Source organism: Eulemur rufifrons, chromosome 12 (assembly GCF_041146395.1).
Source record: "Eulemur rufifrons isolate Redbay chromosome 12, OSU_ERuf_1, whole genome shotgun sequence".
NCBI classification, from domain to species: Eukaryota; Metazoa; Chordata; class Mammalia; order Primates; family Lemuridae; genus Eulemur; species Eulemur rufifrons.
In genome coordinates, this window is record NC_090994.1 from 23,963,192 (window position 1) to 23,984,013 (window position 20,822).

The following is a 20,822-nucleotide window of genomic DNA, read 5'->3' on the forward strand; positions in this document are numbered from 1 at the left end:
TACGCAATTGTTGACGCTCATGATACCTGGCTCTCCTACACATTCTTGGCCCGTACTGAGTATGACTGGGTCTATTTAGCAGAATATTCAGGACATTAGATTGGCTGCCCAGCATTCTTCCTGAACTAAGAGTCAAGTAAAGAACTCAGAGAAATTCTTTCACATATTGTTTAATGAATTGATTTAAAAGGATATTAAATGGTAATTTCCTCTTATCTCAGAATTTGGGTGGATGCTCAAGGCAAAGGACAATAATGAACTGAATTCATAATAATTCCAACACACTGATTTGTTACTTGGTTGTATCTATTCTGCTATTTATTGTGGACTTTGCTTCAATTACTACATTTTCTATTCCCAACATCTGCACTTGGTCCTTTTTTCACTTTGCCTGTTTTGTTCTTATTGCATAGTGCTTTTTCCCTTTCCCTTTATCATGTACTACGTTGGAATTTCTCGAACTCCTGACCTCAAGCGATCCTCCCACCTCGGCCTCCCAGAGTGCTAGGATTACAGGTGTGAGCGACCATGCCCGGCCTCACTGGGATTTCTAAGTACAGTTAAGTTGGGATTTCTGACTAAAAATGTATCTCCTGCATTTAAAGGTGCTCTCTAGAATATGAACTTTAGCTGTTTGAGCTACAAAGATACACTCATATAAAATGTACAGAATTGTCACAACATATAACTAGTTTGTGGAAATCCTCTCCTGGAACCTCAGGTACCTTGTTACACCCAAGTGTGAAAGATTAAAAGAAAAAGCAATGCCTTGTGATCTGACCTCACCATTATACAAGTCCTTCATGCAACAAGAAACACATGTCCCCTAACTCTATTGCAACAAAAACGAGAGAGAGAGGCAGCGCAGCATAATGGTTTTAAGGTCATGGACTCTGGAGCCAAACTGCTTAGGCTCAGATTTTGTCTTTCTTACTTTTTGAGCTGGAACAATTGTTTAACTTCTGCATTCCTTGTATTTCTTATCAGGAAAATGAGAATAATAACATACATAACTTTTAGGATGGTTTTAAGGATGGAATGGGTTAATATTTGTAAATTGCTTAGAAAAATGCTAAGCGATAAATAAAATGATGATACATTGGTTTACATGACATTCTTTCGACAAAAAATTAGGGAAATGCACTTTGTTTTTTATTGACTTGTTGGAATTGTACTTATGTATGAGCTACAATGTACAATTTAATGTTCGATACATATATATGTTGCATAATGATCAAATCAGGGTATTTAGCATATCCATCACCTCATGCATTTATTATTTCTTTGTGATGAGAACATTCAAAAACCTCTCTCCTAGCTGTTTTGTAATATACTATACCTTGTTGTTAATCATCTTAGCCATCATCACCCTGCTGTGCAATAGATTAAACTTACTGTTCCTGTGTAATTGTAACTTTGTATCATCTCCCCACCCTTCCCTCCCTTGTCCCCTCCCCAGTCTCTGGTAACCCACTGTTTATTCTCTGCTTCTATGATATTATCAACTCTGTTTGTTTGTTTGTTTGTTTGTTTGTTTTCAGATTGCACATATAAGGGAGACCATGCAGTATTTGTCTTTCTGCATCTGCTTATTTCATTTAATATGATGTCCTCCGAACATAATATGTATCCTGCTCTTGTTGAGTTTGGTGTTCTTACATTAGGTCAAGTTCATTAACCATGGTCAGATTGCCTATATCTTTACTAATTTTTGCCTTGCTTGTCTAATTATGTGTCTATCTTTCTGTCTTATGTCTCATCAATTTTTGCTTTACATATTTGAAGGTTAACTGAGTATATAACATTATATACTTATATTTTCCTGATAAATTGAATCTTTTATGTTACGAAGTGTCCCCCTTTATTTCCATGATGATTAGTTTTATGTCATTAAGTTAGGCTATAGTAGCAAGTTATTCCATTAAACACTTATCTGGGCTGCTGTGAAGGGATTTTGGAGAAGCCCTTAGCATAGCAATCAGTTGGCTTTAAGTAAAAGAGATTACGCTCAATAATTTGGGTGGGCCACATCCAATCAGTTAAATGGTTTTAAGAGAAAAAACTTAGGTTCATTTGAAGAAGAAGAAATTCTGTCTTTGAAAAGAGAGTCTCCAGCTTGTCAGCTTGCCCTCCTGATTTCGGACTTCCTAGTCCCCACAATCACGTAAGTCAATTCCTTGAAGTCTCCTGTCTGTCTGTCTGTCTATCTATATATCTATCTGGAATATCTGCTACCTGCTGGCTCTTTTTCTCTGAAGAACTCTGACTATCTCTAATGATACTATTTACCTCAAAGTCTAACTTACCTAAAATTTATATAGTTATGCCAGTAGCTGTTATTAGTGTTTGCATGATATATTTTTTCTTTTTATATTTTAACATTTCTGTATGCTCATATTTTAGAACTTTATATATTAAACAGCATATAGGTAAGGTATTTCTAAAAGTCGAATACGGTAATGTTTGTACTTTTTAATTAAAATGCTTTGTCTGCATATAATTAATTATTGATATGTTTGGTTTTACATCTACCACTGCACTATTTGCTTTTTTTTTTTTGAGACAGGGTCTCACTCTGTCACCCACGCTAGAGTGCAGTGGCACCACCGTAGCTCGCTGCAACCTCAAACTCCTGGGCTCAAGCGATCCTCCCGTCTTAGCCTCCCAAGTAGCTGGGACTACAGGCACCCACCGCTATACCTGCCTAATTTTTTTGTTTTTTAGTAGAGACAGGGTCTCACGCTTGCTCAGGCTGGTCTCCAACTCCTGAGCTCAGGCGATCCTTCTGCCTTAGCCTCCCAAAGTGCTAGGATTACAGGCGTGAGCCACCACACCCAGCCTATGTGCTTTCTTTTTGATCTACCTGTTTAGTATCCTTTTTTATGTCTTCTGTTGTATTGATGAAGATTTATTTACTAATAAGCTTTTTCCATATATTGGCTTGTTGTATATACATTCTTACAGCATTTTTTGTTGGTAATCCTAGCAATTAACACAAAAATTTGTAAATTTTCAAAATCCTTTATAAATTAATTCTCATTTCTATCTCCAGAACATGCAAGAATTTTAACACCATTTATACCTCTCCTCACATTCATGATGTATGAATTGTGATATATTTAGATTCAGTCTACGTATGTATGTATGCATATCATCAGTCTATCTAAATAAAACTCTGCACTAATTATCATCATTGGAGTAATTATTTTAATATTATTTTATTTACATTCATTGAGATGCAGGTATTTACCCCTTTTCACTGCTCTTCATTTATTGCTACTTCTGAAATTATTTTCTCTCTGCAGAAACAAAAATCCTTTAATGTTTGCTTGATGGTGGACTTGCTGGTGACAAATTTGTAATTTTTGCTTGCCTCAAAATTATTTCATTTACACTTATAAATAATATTTTCTGTGAATATATAATTCTTGCTTGACTTTTTTTCTTCTTCAGCACTTTTAGATATCATTCCATTGTTGTCAGGTCTTAATTGTTTGAGAATTCTTCTGTCACTCTGATTGATACTACTTTGAAGGTGTTAATTTGTTTTTGTTTGTTTTTTAGAAAATTTTTATGTTTTAAAGATTTTTGTATTTGGCGTTTACAGTTTTACTATAATGTGATCAGGTGTGGTTTTAATTTCATTTAGCCCTGTTTGAAGAGCATAGATTTTTATTTTTTTGTCTATATGTGGCTAAGTGTCTTTCTACATATATATATATATATATTTTTTTTTTGAGACAGAGTCTCGATTTGTTGCCTGGGCTAGAGTGAGTGCCGTGGCGTCAGCCTAGCTCACAGCAACCTCAAACTCCTGGGCTCAAGCAATCCTCCTTCCTCAGCCTCCCGAGTAGCTGGGACTACAGGCATGTGCCACCATGCCCAGCTAATTTTTTCTATATATATTTTTAGTTGGCCAGATAATTTCTTTCTATTTTTAGTAGAGACGGGGTCTCACTCTTGCTCAGGCTGGTCTCGAACTCCTGAGCTCGAGCGATCCACCCGCCTCGGCCTCCCAGAGTGCTAGGATTACAGGCGTGAGCCACTGCGCCCGGCCTAAGCCACATTTTTAGAAATTAGTATAACATAGAAAGAGGAAGTTGAGTATATTATGGAGAATGATTTAGTAAGAGGAAATGAATTCCTGTTTACAGTGGCTCTGGATAAAGGTCCCTCGGCAGACCGTGTCGTAACAGCCGTGTCATAACAGCCATGTCGTAACAGCCCCGGTGTCAATGCAGTGCTCTGCGAAGCTGGATAGCAGAACTTTCAGGTAGAGACGCTCACCGTTTGAAATATGGTCTGTAGCCGCGGAGATGAGTTAGACAATACAATCATCACAGAGAAAAGATCATCAAGGCTATTAAAACAAGTGATATATACAAGGGAGACAGATAAAGTTTCAGATCTAGTACGCCATTGAGCAAAGGCCTGAGTTCCGGCTCTCAGGAGTTCTCCAGCACAATGACCAAGGCACAGATGAAAAGCTAAAGAGGAAGATAAAGAATCCACATGAGATCATAAAATCTGGAAACATGTGCTTTTCATATGTGGGTTTTCAAGGACATTGAGTTACAGCTAAAGAAAACTTAAGATGAAGATAGGATCAATTGAGCATATTGTTCCAGAAATATGAAAGAGTTAAAAGTTTGAGGCCGGGCGCGGTGGCTCACGCCTGTAATCCTAGCATTCTGGGAGGCCGAGGTGGGAGGATCGCTTGAGGTCAGGAGTTTGAGACCAGCCTGAGCAAGAGTGAGACCCCATCTCTACTAAAAATAGAAAGAAATGATCTGGCCAACTAAAATACATATATAGAAAAAATTAGCCGGGCATGGTGGCACATGCCTATAGTCCCAGCTACTCGGGAGGCTGAGGCAGGAGGATCGTTTAAGCCCAGGAGTTTGAGGTTGCTGTGAGCTAGGCTGACACCACGGCACTCTAGCCCCGGCAACAGAGCAAGACTCTGTCTCAAAAAAAAAAAAAAAGTTTGAGAGAGTTCAAAAGGTAGAGATGAAATCGAGCCAGTAAAGCACTACTGTTTCTGAAGACAAGAGTAGGCTACATTTACTGAAGTAGGTGCGTAAACAGAGCCAAGAAAAAGTGTTATCAAACCATGCTTCTTAAAAAAATCCATCCTGAGAGGTTTTTCCAGGACAGAATCATCTAAAACTGCAGTCCGTGTCTCCGATTTGACTCACCCATAGAAAAATTCAGATACAAAGAATGAAAAATCACAGAGCTAACCACACATTTTCTAATTCTTCATATTCTGTTAGTATTTCTGTCTTCCATATACATATGATAGGCTTGTATGTTGTTTTTTGTGTGTCCTTTTCCCCCTTGGGCCTGATTCCAAAAGCATCAGCCTCAGGAGTAATCTCTTTTAAAGAATGTGTTATTGTATTTGCTTTCTTATGTAATTTTGCTTTCATTTTCTCTTACTTTTCTTGTTCAGAGAACATATTGTTGTAAAACTGCCCTTTTAAACACAAAGTCATAACGTAACAGGGAGGCGTAGCCTCGTTAGCACAGTGGCGGGGGCCACAGCAGTAGCACAGTGCGGGAACTAGTTTAGAATGTAGCAAAGCCATGAGCTGCTAAAATTTAAGTGATTCTAAGTACTGACAAACTGGATGACAAAACTGCATGACTTTTTAATGTACTGAACACTAAAAATCCTTCTCTTTTCTCCTTTTGATAATCAAAAGGAACAACATGACATGGCTTCTGCTCTCGCTTTAGCATCATTAGTAAGTGAGAACGGTGCCTCTAACGTGACCACAGACCTGCTTGCAACCTGAAAACTTTTTCCAAATGCAGTCTAAATTTGGATTTTGAAAGAAATATTTTCAATGTGTTTCATCCTTTGCTTCAACTTTTAACGCATTCCAAAGTCTCCAAATGAGGATGGTTGCCTCATCAGTCCCTGGCAGTCAGATGCAGTTGATATGCAAGATAATCTTCCTAAAAGTTGCTTGTTAGGAATGTGCAAAAGAGGGAGCTTCATCATGGGAGCACTGAGGAAAGTCCAGGTGAGAAAGATGGGGAGGTGGACAGGTACCACTTTTCTAATTTTTCATGTGCTTCTATTTTTGTCCTACTTCAGAGCCATTGACTAATAGTTCAGTGTGTCACAGCTTGTATTTCCAAGCTGCTGAAACAAGACACTGATATTTTCAAAGAACCCTGGAAGCCTAAAAAAAAAAAAAAACCAATGACAAATAACTAACTAATCATTTAGGACTATAGCTATGGTACAATGCTTTATTTTAATTCAACCATTAACAAATTTCCAAGAAAACAAAATGTTCCTTTCTGGTCACAACTTTTCCTACTTTTTGTGTTTGCAGTCAGACCCTTTCCAGCTTCCCCCATGGCAGTAAGCAAGTGATGTCCCTAAGACATTTGCTATGAATCATAGACTTTCAGTTTCTTCCTGTGATGCTTCTGTGGTTTCATTGTTTACCAAATTACATATGAAGAAACTAGAAAATGAAACTATTCCAAAAGTGGAAGTCATTCCTCACTGCCTACGTAAGAGGTTGTGGTCACTGCCGATGGCAACCACTATAATAAGGGATGTTCTGAAACCCTTCAGAGGCTGCGGGGTACCAGAGGAGTAGACTGCAAGAATGGCACATTCTACAGCATCTCCCAAGGACAGTTCTTGGAAAATCACTGAGGAATGCCACATTGATGAAGATGTGGGCTTCGCTCTGCCCAATCCACTGGTAAGAAAGGACACTGTAAGGTGGGAAAATGTATTTTTCTTCTCATCACTTAACCTGGACAAGTTAACTACTGAACAACTGTGGTTCGGTAGCCTAAACAAATGGATAAAGCAGTGCCCAAATTGGAGGCTGAGTTTTAGTAACTGTCTCCTTTAACTTTCTTGAAATTTTCTCCCCAGATATATAATCCTCCATGCACTTCTTCCTTGCATATGGTGGACATGCAGAGTGGTAGGATAGGGAAATTGTGGGAAGCATTTTAGCTTTACAAAAGAATTGTACTGTAGAAATCAAATGTAAGTTTATTACAATTGTATTTTTGGAGGTAGTTTTGAAAAAGCTGAATGTATAAATGGTCCGGGAGACAAAGGGAAAATCCTTTCTCTACTGATATACCTTAAATTGTGCAATATGTGTTCCTAATTTGATGGCGTTTCTGAGATGGCACATCAAGCCACTTTTGTATGGTATTAATAATGCTGTTTACTGAGCATAAAATTCGAATGTGAGTCTGAACTACCTTTTTAATTTTTTGCAAGTTTTAGCTACAAAGTGCAAGGTATGTGGAGAAAATGTTTGCCTCAAAAACTGTATTTTCCAGGCTGGGCGTGGTGGCTCACGCCTGTAATCCCCACACTCTGGGTGGTGGATGAAGGAGGATTGCTTGAGCTCAGATAGAAACCAGCCTAAGCAAGAGTGAGACCCCCGTCTCTACCAAAAATATAAAAAAATAGCCAGGCCACCTGGGAGGCTGAGGCAGGAGGATCACTTGAGCCCAGGAGTTTGAGGTTGCTGTGAGCTATGACGCCACAGCACTCTAGCCCGGGCAACAGAGCAAGAGTCTGTCTGAAAAAAAAATTTAAAAAACACAAAGAAACTATATTTTCCTAAGTTGTCTTCTGATGAATGCCATGTAAACCCATTTATTATCAATATTTTAGTTATAAAACTTAGCATTCTTCTAAGCAGTTTACGAATATTAACTCATTCCATCCTCACAAACCATCCCAAATGATATCTATGTTCTTATTCTCATTTTTCCTGTAAGAAATATAAGGGGTACAGAATTTGAGTAATTATCAGACTCATACAGCCAGCAAGTGAAGGAAGCAGGTGTAACCTAAGCAGTCTGGCTCCAGAGTTGCTCTCTTAAAAAAGAGAGCACAAAGCATTGCTTTTCTCTCTCTCCCTCTCTCTCGGGACAAGGTACATGAGATTCCAGGGCAGATTTCCATGAACCAGTTACATGTTGTAACAATTGTAACAGTTCTGCAGACAAGTATATTTTTATTTGTTTGTAGCTCAAACAGTTATTGATCACACTCCAGAGAGCACCATTAAATACAACAAACATATTTTTAGCCAAAGATTCCAACCTGTGTTGTGAAATGTATTATAGGCAGATCTGAAGCAACCTCTGCCTCTCAATATAATTTTCCTCTTCAGATTATTAAATTAACTTAAGAAAATGAAGCATATGCTTTAATGTTATTGCCAAAAGCCCAGAGTTTGCTTTATACTTGCAAATCGATAATATTCAGACTTGCTCCCTGCCCTAACTCCATACATGCACAGATGTCAGGATTGGATGGTTTCAAGGTTGCACTATCAATGGTACAATAGAACTATCTTTTTCAGATACTACTAAACTTCGTATCAAGTTTTTCTTTCTTCAAAGAGTTAGTCCTCTTGAGAAATGCAACAACTGTGGTAATTATGGAGACCCCTAGAACAGACTCAGAGGGTTAAAACAACCTCCCCCCCCCAAAAAAACAAACAAAACTCCTCTTTGGCTACTTAAAAAATAATTGTTAGCTGAGATGCTGAAGAAACTAGATTCAGTGTCCTGAAACATGAAAAAAATTAGGGGTTACTTTTATTTCTTCACTGAAGATCTTTCCTAAAAATTATGAGCTCAAAAATGTATATTCCATCTCTTACTCTGTGTATCAGCTTTTTATTCCAAAGGAAAATAATGTCTTCTGAGTGCATATAGAAACAAAATACATTCTCTGATCTTAGCAGAATCCTCTGTATTATTCTTTTTTTAATTTATATTATACCCTTTAGGGATCCTCTGAACCAGAAACATATTTGTTGATTGAATTTTACATTTGTTAAAAGTGCTGTCAAATAAAACATTAACCATGGTATATAATAAAAGAGTATTTCTGTCACTTGGGGAAAACAGCAATAACCAAAAAAATCAGGTGTGCTGCACCATGAAACACAGAACAACAAAAGCAACAACAAACATTTTTACTAAAGCACTAGAACACAGCATTTGTGTGGTCAGGGAGAAAAGTTCAGAGCAAGAAAAGGGGCTATATAGTGGCACGCATCCTAGATTTTTCATTGCTAACAATCTGCCCTAACCAATTAAGATTGGACAATTACATACAGATCTTGAAAATGTTTCAATTTTATATTATATTTGCTTTCTTGTTTTATAGCTTACTTATATATTAACTTATTATGTGTTAACTGTATGGGTGAAGTTTAAGACCTCACCCATATTGATTTGGGTCAATCTCTCTGTTTGCACTAAGTCCCCAGGGTTCAGCATCGATGACCTCAAGGGTGGGCCCTGAGGACAGTGGATGGAGGGGCAGGGGCAGGTTATACAGGAAATTGCTCAGGGATCTTTATCTCATTTCAAGATGTTCCCTAGGTCTTTTGTTTGTATGTTTCCCTATGTTTCCCTTTGAGATGAGATGATAATATGGTAAGGGAGACGCTTTTATTTGGATTTCATTGTACTGAGTGAGCAAAAACAAGCCTATAGTAAAACCAAAGTAGGTAACCCTCAACCTCCTATATGTCCAGTAATGTGCCAGGTCTTGTAAAAGATATAAAATTGAAAGCACTGGTCAAGTGCAGTGGCTCATGCCTGTAATCCTAGCACTTTGCAAGCCGAGGCAGAAGGATCCCTTGAGACCAAGAGTTCGAGACCAGCCTGGGCAACATAGCAAAACCCTGTCTTTGCAAAAAATTTTTAAAAATTGGCTGGGTGTGGTGGCTCACACCTGTAGTCCCAGCTACTCAGGACCCAGAGCCAGAAGGATCCCTTGAGCTTAGGAGTTTGAAGCTGCAGTGAGCTATGATGATGCCACTGTACTTTAGCCCAGGAGACAGGGCAAGACCTTATCTCCAAAAAAAAAACTCACGATACAAACCTTGCCAGTGAGATAAAAACATGGATTCTGAAAGTAGGAAAGTTATGTTTGAATTACAATAAGCCATGTATACAAAAGTAGTTATATAAATTCTCTGAGCCTGCGTTTCTTTATTTATTATAGAGATAACTTCTTGGGCTGTTACAAGAATTAAAGGGGACATATGTAAGTGAAGTTATTGAGCGGAGTGTGCCTGGTCCACTACTAGACATTTAAAATATCTCATTTTTCTTCCATTCAAAGAGCTTGAAATCTACCCAAGAAGAAAAGTAGCAGATAAATTACTTAACAATGTGGAAAGGCATAATTCATAGGATTTAAAATAGAGGATACTGGTGTCACATGAAATATTCAGGAAGATTTTAGTGGAATTTTTGAGGTAAACGTTGAAAAAGAGGCAGACGGGAGTGCGGAGGGCGGCAGAGGGGGGCAGGCGCAGGTCCTGAGCCGGGTGCGGCTGCCCGGGGTGTGCTGCGTGCTGGAGAGCTGGGTGTGCTGCGTGCTGGAGAGCTGGGTGTGCTGCGTGCTGGAGAGCTGGGTGTGCGGCGCAGCAGCATTGCACAAAATGGGTTTTGCGGCGGCAAGGTGGGCTATCCTTGGAAAGCCAAAATCTATTTTTCCAGTAACTGCTACTAGTAAATAAAAGTTTTTTTTTTTTTTGTCTTTTTTTAAAGGAAGAGCTACCTGCTGAGTATAATGCCTGGATGATCATTGCTGAGAACCTGCCTGCTCTGATCGAGACTGGTCAGCTCCGAGCTGAAGTTGAGAAGGTTTGCAATATGTCTCACATTTGTCTTCTTTCTTCTTTTTTTACTTTGATAGAGATGAGGTCTCACTCTGTCGCCCTGACTGGAGTGCAATGGCACAATCACAGCTCACTGCAGCCTCAAACTCCTGGGCTCAGGCGATCCTCCTGCCTCAGCCTCCTGAGCCACTGGGATTTCAGGCGTGAGCCACTGTGCCTGGCTGTCTTCTTGTGTAGCTTCTTAACATCATAAACTTGGTTTTGAAGCCCACAACATCACCAGAATTGATCCGAGTCAATCTCTCCCTTTGTTTGCAGTTACCACTGCTCAGCATCGATGAGCTCCAAGGGCACAAGCAACAGCGCCTCGCGCGTCTGGTTCTGGGGTACATCACCATGGCGTATGTGTGGAACCAACGTGACGGAGATGTCAGCAAGGTTTGCAGATTTTCCAGTATTTCTTATGCCACATGACAGATTTTCATCCAATTTCCATTTAACACAAAAATTTTCTAAAACCATAACTGCATTTTGGAAAGTTTAGATAACAGAAGAAAAGGAAAAAGAAAACATTCACTGGCTTAACACATCAGCTGTTATCATTATTATAGTTTTAGTCTTTTACTTATATTACACAGTTGCTCTATCCTGTACAAATACCTTTCTATCCTGCTTCTTTAACTTAAATTATATTGTAAGCGTTTTTTAATTACTACACAATCATTCTAGTCATTTGAAATGACTAATATTTCATTGAATTTCTGAATTTAGTTTACTTACTAAATCCTCTATTGATACTTTGTTTTCAGTATTTCAGTATTATACATAATACTACAATAAATATCTTTGAATATGAACCATTTTTCTCTATTTATGATTTTTGGGAAGTCTGAATATTTTCTGGCTCTTCTTAGTTAATACTAAAATGCTACCTTACATCTGTCAAAATGGAAGAATATATTGGTTTCACTCTACTCTTAACAACATTAGATAACCTTAATTTTAAAATAATGTCATCTTGTATGCATATTTATATGTATACACTTAAGTGTTAGTCACAGTCTTGTTTTTATAAAAGTGGTGATTATGAGCACACAGGCATTATAGATTAGGTTTGATAGCTATTTCACTCTAAGTCCAACCAAAAGACAGTCCTAGTAACCTCTTCCTAGGGATTGGAGTAGCACAGATGAATGGAGGAGGTCGAACAATGTGTACAATCTGCTGACTTCTGTTCGTTATCCACCCAGTAGGGCAACTAAAGTCCCACTGACGTTCCACCACCCACTACCCCAGACTGGCCACGCAGCCCTTTCCTTCCTGGTTAATTTCAAAATTCCAGCCACAAGTTGCTGATGACGATTGCCCAGATTACTTAGGGACCATCCAGTGCTACATCAAATGACAACGAGATGAGGAAGTCAGGCAGATCAAGAGCGAGATGTCAACGCTATGACTAATAGAGCTGTTGGGAAACATGGCCGGGTTTGAGGAGACCAACCGGGTAGACAAAAGAGCACCCCAGAATCAGAGCGACCCACGCACCTCGTGGGGGGCAGTGCTAGACAACCACACAATTGCCCTGTGTGTGGCCAAACAGAGCAAAATTCTACAAGTAGCAGACTCAGGAAAAGAAGAGTTGAGGAGAAAAAGAGGCTTATCTAATTGCTGTAGTTTCACCTCCCCTGAGGAAGGGTGAGTGAGAGCGCTGAGATTAGCCGAGTGACCTCCCAATTTCCACAAGGAAATACAAAGAAAGGGGATAACAGATTCCTTCTTCAAGCACAAGTAAGTTTTCAAGGCCAAGCACCAATGTCATTCAACGGTGCAGCTTTCTTAAAAACACAAACAAAAAAATCACCCAGGAGAGAGCTTCTTTCTACGCTGTGCCCCCAAGAGCAGCCATTTGTTTACACTTAACCAAAAGTCATCATTACAAAGGCTTTCACCATCTCTGAGACAATTGATTTCATCTTTTTATGGACAGTGGATAATGTAGCATCTTGCATTGAGAAATTGGTTTACAAATATTCATGGGATGGACGGAAGAATGAACGAATGAATGAAAGTACCTCACAAGGCCATTCGAAAGTCAAAGACGCAGGCTTTGTTCCTCTCGCACTCAACCTCTTTTACCTTTCTGTGGTCAAGTTATGTCCTCATCAACCCAAATCCAAAACATGAACATTTAACCGTGTAAGTTGTGAAGCGAAGAAGAGAAAAAAAAATTACATTTGTTTGGTTTCAAAGTGAAATTATATAGAACAGATAATATTTTGGTATCCAGGAAGCAGAAAAAAAAAGTAAGATACTCCAATGGTTAAAACTAAATATTGTGTTTTAATTAGATCTTGCCGAGAAATATTGCTATTCCTTACTGCAAACTCTCTGAGAAGCTGGGGCTCCCTCCTATTCTCCTATACGCAGACTGTGTCTTGGCAAACTGGAAGAAAAAGGATCCCAATGGGTAAGTAAACTGTGATTACAACAGGAATCGATAAGGTGCATGCTATTGAAATCAAAAAGTAGTCATTTATTGGTCAAATTTTTAGCAGTACAGTTTCTTCTCTGTTAGTTTCTTGGACTTCTCTGTCCATAACTACAAATGTATTATACATATATACGAGGGGCATACAGTTAAAATACAGCAAAATGCACAAATCTTAAATCGTCACTTTGAATCTTACCATTGTGTGCCTACATACAACCACCACCCCGAGCAAGATACAGATTATTTTTATCACCTCAGAAAATTCCTTCGTGCTTTTTTTTTCCATCCAACTTCCTTCCCAGCCATAGGTACATGTATTCTCATTTGTCTTGTCAAAAGTTATTTTGTTTTGTTATTAAGCATATATCAATGAAACCATAGAGTATGTACTCTTTTGTGTCTGGCTTCCTTTGATTAACGTGTTTTTGAGATTACACTAATCTAATTTTTAAGTAGCCTCTTGCATTTAAGAGTCAACATATCTTTAGCAGTAGAGGCAGCAATGTCTGGATTTCAGAGCAGTCTGCTCAAAATCTAGGCATTTTTGTACCCATCAAGTGATGGCACCCGCTATAATAAAGGGACAAGAGAATTAATGTGCCCTGGGTCCATGCACCTGTAGCAGATGATTCTGCAAATAGGAATACAGCAAAATGAAAGGATTTGATCTGGAAAGTTTCTTATTAGTAACAACTATCAATAGTTTTGACTGTCCATGTGTGCTCCTTGCATGTTTAATTTTTTATTTCACTTTTAAGTTATTAAGTTAAATGTTTACAATGCCTACTTGAGAAATATAAAAAGCATATATTTTATCTTTTTTACCTATGTCTTACCTATGATAGATCAGTAACACTCAATCTAAAAACAATCACTCAAAGCCATTTGATTTTACGTTTGTTTTCTTTCCCTGTTCCAACTGGCCACTGATGCATGTCTGCCCTCCTAAGGCCCATGACTTATGAGTAAGTATTTGATTCTTATTTTATTCTAAGAATTGTTATTCAAAGTGAATGTAGGTTTATTAATATACTCCAAGTGCATTTTCGAATGATTGAATTTAGGCAAAAATTAAGTCATTATTTAAAAAGCAGATAATCACAATTTTAAATTATGTCTATGACTGTGTTATGACTGTGTCTATTTGATATTATAGATCTATACAAAAATACTATTTGCACATGTGCGTGTAATAACTATGCATAAATACAAAAGGCACAAACCTCTGTGCATCTATGACTTAATGATCTCTGTGGCAGGAACAAGTCACCAGTGTCAATAAGCAGCTGTACATAAACCTGATCTTTTTGACCCAATCCTTATTACTTTTGACCTATACACTAGACATAGGCTGAGATGGGGAAACTAGAGCCAGCATCATTGGTACAAGCCCACCTGGGAAGCTAGACTGCTAGAGAGGAAAGGAAATAGGTGAAACACTCATGAATTGCCATACGGCTAGGAGAAGAGGTAGGAAGACAGAGCCCTGGGAACCCAAACCAAATAAAAGGGTGAAGGGGGAATGCCTGAAGCACAGTCTTTGACCTGAGTCCTGAAGAGTGAGTAGGAACTAGCTAGAAGAAGGAGAAGATGAGAGTGTTCCTTGGGGAGGAAACAGCAAGTGAGGCCTTGAAGTGACAAAAATCTTGGTACATTATCAGAGTGGAAGGATGGCTCATGTCAGTGATAAATAATGAATGATGACAATAACAATATGAGAAAAGGATGAGGAAATAATTTTTTGGAAAGGTTATGCCAGGCACAGTGGTTCACACCTGTAATCCCAGCCCTCTGGGAGGCTGAGGCAGGAGGATCACTTAAGCTCAGGAGTTCCAGGCTGCAGTGAGCTTTGATTATGATTGGGCCAGTGTACTCCAGACGGGGCAACAGAGCGAGACCTTGTCTTTAAAAAAAAAAAAAAAGAAAAAGAAAAAAAATTATGTGGGGCTTTGTGGGCTATGATAAGGAGTTTGAACAGTATCTTAAAATAAGTGAGAAGCTGTGAGGTTTTTAAACAGCAGGATGATATCGTCAGCCAGTCCCATTTTACAGATAAGAACACTGAGGCAGAGGCAGGTGACTTATCTTACTCAAGGTCACATAGCAAGCAACCTGCCAGATTGTCTGCCTTCAGAAACCATGAATTTAACCACCAGAAAACTAACAGATATACAGACACCACGACTGTGTTTGCACCAATGCCAAAACTTCAATAGAAAAGAAAAATAGAGTCTAACCGTTTGTTTTAATTTCACAGCCAATTCTTTCATAAAGTAGATAAACCACTGAGAAATTGAATCAGGTCCACAGATAAAAATATGAATATATTTATTTTAACAAAAAGACTACTTCTTAAAACTCTACCTCACAGATATCTCTATAAACATTGAGTATATATTAATATCTATAGTAATATATGTCTGTAAAAAGTTAACAGGATGATGGAAACAGAATTAGTTTGGGATTCTGGTTCCAAGTTCTAAAATGAAATGTCAAGTCTCAGCTTAACCCAGTCACTATGAATCATATGGTCTTGGACAATGGGCCTACCTAGCTGAGCCAACATTCCCAGCTACACAATGGAGACTGTAATAACGGCCATACTTTTCTCACAAAATTGTCTTGAAAATCAGATAAATCAAAATGCTTGAAAACTATAATGTATTCTACAAACGTACCATAATTTTTGTGAACTTTCTTGCCTTCCTCAATGGATTTTCTTAGGAACATGGACATTTTGTTCTCGTTTCCTGGTGGGGACTGCGGTAAAGGATTCTTCCTGGTTTCTCTATTGGTGGAAATAGCAGCTGCTTCTGCCATCAAAGTACGTCGACCCACACTTGAAACTTTGTCAGTTCACATAAGCAAAGCGATCACTTAATAACTGAGCCAAAGTAGGCATGAATTAACTTTATCCTGAACAAATACAGCATGGGATTATTTAATTGGGGGTAAGGGATCATCTGATAGAAAGAAATATTTCATTTATTTTTGTGCGTCACCTAAAATATAAAATCTCAGAGCCATATATTTAGAATCAAATTTGAAACCCCTATAAGAAATAAAAATTTTCAGTGCAATTTGGCATTGGACTATAAAACATAGTGTCACAAATTCAATGGTTTCAAAATAGAAATGGATGTCTGGGGGTGGTGGCTCACACCTGTAATCCCAGCACTCTGGGAGGCCAAGGCTGGAGGATCACTTGAGCTCAGGAGTTCAAGACCAGCCTGAGCAAGAGCGAGACCCCATCTCTACTAAAAATAGAAAAATTAGCCGAGTGTGGTGGCACTCGCTTGTAGTCCCAGCCACTCGGGAGGCTGAGGCAGGAGGGTCACTTGAGCCCAGGAGTTTGAGGTTGCTGTGAGCTACTGATGATGCCACGGCACTCTACCCAGGACAACAGAGCAAGACTCTGTCTCAAAAAAAAAAAAAAAAAAGAAAGAAAAAAAAGAAATAGAAATGGAAATATGTGTGTGTATATGTATATATATATAGAGAGAGAGACACCTCTAAATTAAATGCTAAATGAATAAACCAACCCCAGTTTATATAAATTCAGGGAAATTAGTCAAATAGGGTGCTCAGCCCAGGAAAGAAGTGTAACATCCCAAATTTAATCTAGGGATTAAGACTTGGGAGAATTTTATTCAATGTCAGTGTATAGTCCTAGAAAATCTTAAGTGTTTGTCTTTTTTGTTGTTGTTTTTAAGGTAATTCCCATCATATTCAGTGCAGTGCAGCACCAGGACCAGGATACTTTGCAACAGGCACTGCTTGATGTAGCTTCTTCCCTGAAGAAAGCCCTTGAAGTGTTTCACCAAATCCATGGCAAGTATTATATGCCATACAACCTTCTAGGCTAACAAATGTTTCTGACTGTTTGCGTAGAATTGTTGAGAAAAAGGAAGTAAAAAGCAACTATCAGTGTGTGTGTTTTTACTTTATTAGGTATTTTATCTCACTAAATCATTACACTTTCTTTATGGTAGGTTTCATTATCTCCATTTTACAGATAAGGAAATCTAAATTCAGAGAGATAAGAGAAATGATTTAAGATTACACAGGTAGTAAATGGTGAAGCCGAGATGCCAAGCTGGGTCTATTTCACTCTAAGGAGCTTCCTTACTTCCCACAAAATCCCATACAAAAACTTGCTAAATGGGAAGGTGATTTTACGTTCTGAAAAACGTAGTTTCTGCTTGATAAGATCTCTCTAATTCTGCTTTTTTACAAGTTAACTAAGAAACTAAACAGAAAAGCCAGTGAGCTCACAAGTTGTTGCAAAATTAACGGCTAAAAAACTACAAAAACTCAAACCGTGCATAAGCAGCAATTTGCAAAAGGAAATCTGCCCACTGGACAGACTTAACAAATGTGACTGTTTGTCCCTGGGCTGTGAGTTACTGCTCATTGGTCTGCGGCATCGGACCTTCAAATCGAATAGGGAGGGAGACTCGTGGATGCACAAGGCAGAGGGCGGCTGGGGTTTTTGTTTCAGTTTTTTTTATTGTTTTGGGGGGGCTTCTTTCTTTATGTAAATAGTTTACCTGTTATGTCAGTAAGCACATGAAGAAGTGCTAGAGAAATGCTGACGGTTTACCTGGCCCCCTCATGATGCCTGGTAGGTGGGTAGATGGCTCCTCAGCACAAGCTGTGCAGAAGCCCTACAGGAGACCCCATGCAGTGGACACAGGTGATGAGCAGGGCTCCTCTGGGAGAGGGCAGGAAACCGGCACCTGTCTGCAGGTGCTTTGTTCTGCACAGACTGACCTAAGGCCTTTCCTGCAAGCTGTGTTGAAACCCAACCCACCGTCAGTTATTCACAACACCTTGATTTCCCCGTGTGCCTCTGCTGCTGTGTAATCAAACACATTCCATCTTTTTGCAGAACACGTGGACCCAGAACTATTTTTCAATGTTCTTCGCATATATTTGTCTGGGTATGTAGTCTTATGCTTCAATTTGTTTGCTCTCAATGAACATAAAGAACACACCAAATTCCTGTTAATGGTCTCCACTATTCCTTGAGTTCGGACGACAACGCCTATTCTCAAATAGGCTGTTTCTGTTGCTTAGCCAGGGATGCACTGGAGGGGAGATAGGAAAGCCAGTCATTTTAAAAACTGTGGAATGGTCTGCACTAATGCAAGAATAAGGTCCCATTCCTAGAATATTTTTGCCAAATCTTATCAGAATTATCTTATTATTCTCACGCATGAAAATGAGTTGGGGGAGAAAGTGTGAAGAAAGGATTGTGAAATCTATCTCATCACCTTCTGGTCACCTCTAGTGCAAGCTATGGCATCTGAAAATTGGCAATTTACCCAAAGAATGATTTTTCTTTCTTTCCTGGCTTAGCTGGAAAGGCAACCCCCAGCTGTCAGAGGGTCTGCTGTACGAGGGGGTCTGGGACACCCCGAGGAAGTTCGCAGGGGGCAGCGCCGCCCAAAGCAGCATCTTTCAGTGCTTCGATGTCCTGCTGGGCATCCAGCAGAGCTCTGGTGGAGGTGAGCTGAAACTGACAAAAACCCTTGGCTCTTAAGTTAACAGAATGGTATTTGAATGTCTAAAAGGCGCCTTCCCATCAGTATCTCCTCTGAACTTATCTGAAGGACGATGAGCGGAGTAGGGACTTGATTGTCCTCACCCCAGTTCACAGATGGAGAAGCAGAAACTCAGTGAGAATGAGCGCCTGGCTCCTGTTAACCGGCCAGACCGCGAGGCCGCAGCAGAGCCAAACTCACACCCGAGCTCATCACTCTCCCCATCTGGACATTTCAATGTGTCTTTAAAGACTGGTCCACTCTGGTGCAGCCCATATCACAGGTTCTGCAAATGTACAATCAGTTTCACAAAGTCACCTGCAAATGAGATGACAGGGACCGCAGTGACAAGGGGAGGCTGGGCTCTGCTCTTCTTCAGCTGCCCCGTGTCCCCAGCAGCCCGGGGCAATGGCAGCACCAGAGTCTAAAGATGAGCCACATTCATTACATTCCTCCTAGGGGCTTAGAAAGAGGAGCGGGAGAAGCGTCAGGAAGAACTTCTACCTGCTTTTCTCTGTTTTCTTAAACTTCTATGTAACAGCCAGAGGGGAAAGCACGGGGCTGAGTGAGAACATGTTTTTTTCTTAATTCAGAGACTTATTTTAAAACGACCCCTTAAGCTCTCTTAGACTACCTGCCAAGTGAAGATTATATATACCCTGTCTATACCACCAGCTTCTTAGAAGAATCAAATACAGCAGAAAAGTGAGAAAGAACAAACAGAAACCTTTTATTATGCAAGAATGAGTTCAGCTCATGCGGTTTTCAGAATTAACAGTACTTTACAATAATTACCATTGCTATTACAGTAGCAAGACTAATAGCTAGACATGAGCCTTCAGATAGGATGGTCTTGACCCCGTGACTCCTGCCTGGTGTTGGCTGTGATCTCCCGCCCACTCCGACCCACTCTGCCTCTCTCCCTGGATCAGGCCGTGCTTTGGCCTCCCTGTCACTTCACGGTTCTCTTGTTCCTTTAGAATCCGCTGCCGAGTTCCTGCAGGAAATGAGAAAGTATATGCCACCGGCTCACCGGGACTTTCTTCGCTCAGTAGAGTCAGGTCCATCAGTTCGTGAGTTTGTCCTGGGGCAAGGTGATGCCGGCCTGCAGGGAGCGTATGACGCGTGTGTGAAAGCTCTGGTCTCCCTGAGGAACTACCATTTGCGAATCGTGACTAAGTACATCGTGATTCCTGCGCGCAGGAAGGCCGAGGAAAACCATAAGTCTGAAGAGCCCTCAGGGCTGGAAAACAAAGGAACTGGAGGCACGGATCTCATGAATTTCCTAAAGACTGTAAGAAATACAACAGAGAAATCCCTTTTGAAGGAAGGAAGGTTAATGTAACCCAAGCAAGGATACATTTTACCAAAGCAAACGCATTTGCATATGTTCTGTCACTGCTCATTGTATCAGACACCTGCATTGATAATGTGTAATACTTTATCATACACTGTCAAAGACTTCAGCGGAAATTTTTTCAGATAATCTGTGCATTTCTTGTAGGAAAACAACAAAAGATAATTATATAAGCATATTAAAATTAATACTAGAAGCATAATTAGCTATATTATGTAGTTGGGATATAATGATGCAATTCCAATAAATAAAAATGTATGTAAGTATAATAAATCTTGCTTTGTTTATGAACTAAAATTAAATACTCCTTCACATGAACATACTCTAGATGGCCACCCTTGCAGCAAGGCTAATAGAGTCCTGTCCTTTCCCTGTTAATTTTTTCACAATTACCTGCTCACTTGTATGCCAGGGACAATGTATTGTACACCAGACCCATGTGCCCCAGCGCTTAGTAGATACTTTGCAAATACCTGTTGAATTAATATATGAGAGAATGAACGTATGAATAAATTAATCTCATCTAAAAAAAGAGTTCACCTTTGAAATACAATTTTTCCTTTGAGGTCAGGGTTATTGGACCCTCACACTCTGGCATGAATTTATTTAATAATGGAATTCTAGAAAGTTAGGGCTTCAGAGGAACTTAAAAACCATCTGAGCCAAACACTTCATTTTGAAGATGAAAAAGTTAAGGCTCTGACGGGTGAAATAACTTATTTAGGATCAAACAATTTACTTACAAGTAAGAGAAGTTAAGTTTTTTGATGGCTTTT

At 39.4% G+C, this 20,822-nt stretch overlaps 1 protein-coding gene across 1 annotated transcript; it reads left to right on the forward strand.

The window, feature by feature from the left end:
* The first annotated feature begins 6,615 nt into the window (after positions 1-6,615).
* IDO1 (indoleamine 2,3-dioxygenase 1) lies at positions 6,616-20,254 on the forward strand. The gene is made up of 10 exons (XM_069485283.1): positions 6,616-6,731; positions 10,582-10,677; positions 10,971-11,090; positions 13,001-13,119; positions 14,094-14,108; positions 15,868-15,967; positions 16,857-16,974; positions 18,035-18,086; positions 18,505-18,653; positions 19,670-20,254. Exons 1-10 carry the CDS (start codon positions 6,633-6,635, stop codon positions 20,032-20,034), a joined length of 1,233 nt encoding a protein of 410 aa, XP_069341384.1. The 5' UTR covers positions 6,616-6,632; the 3' UTR covers positions 20,035-20,254.
* The last annotated feature ends 568 nt before the right edge of the window (positions 20,255-20,822 follow it).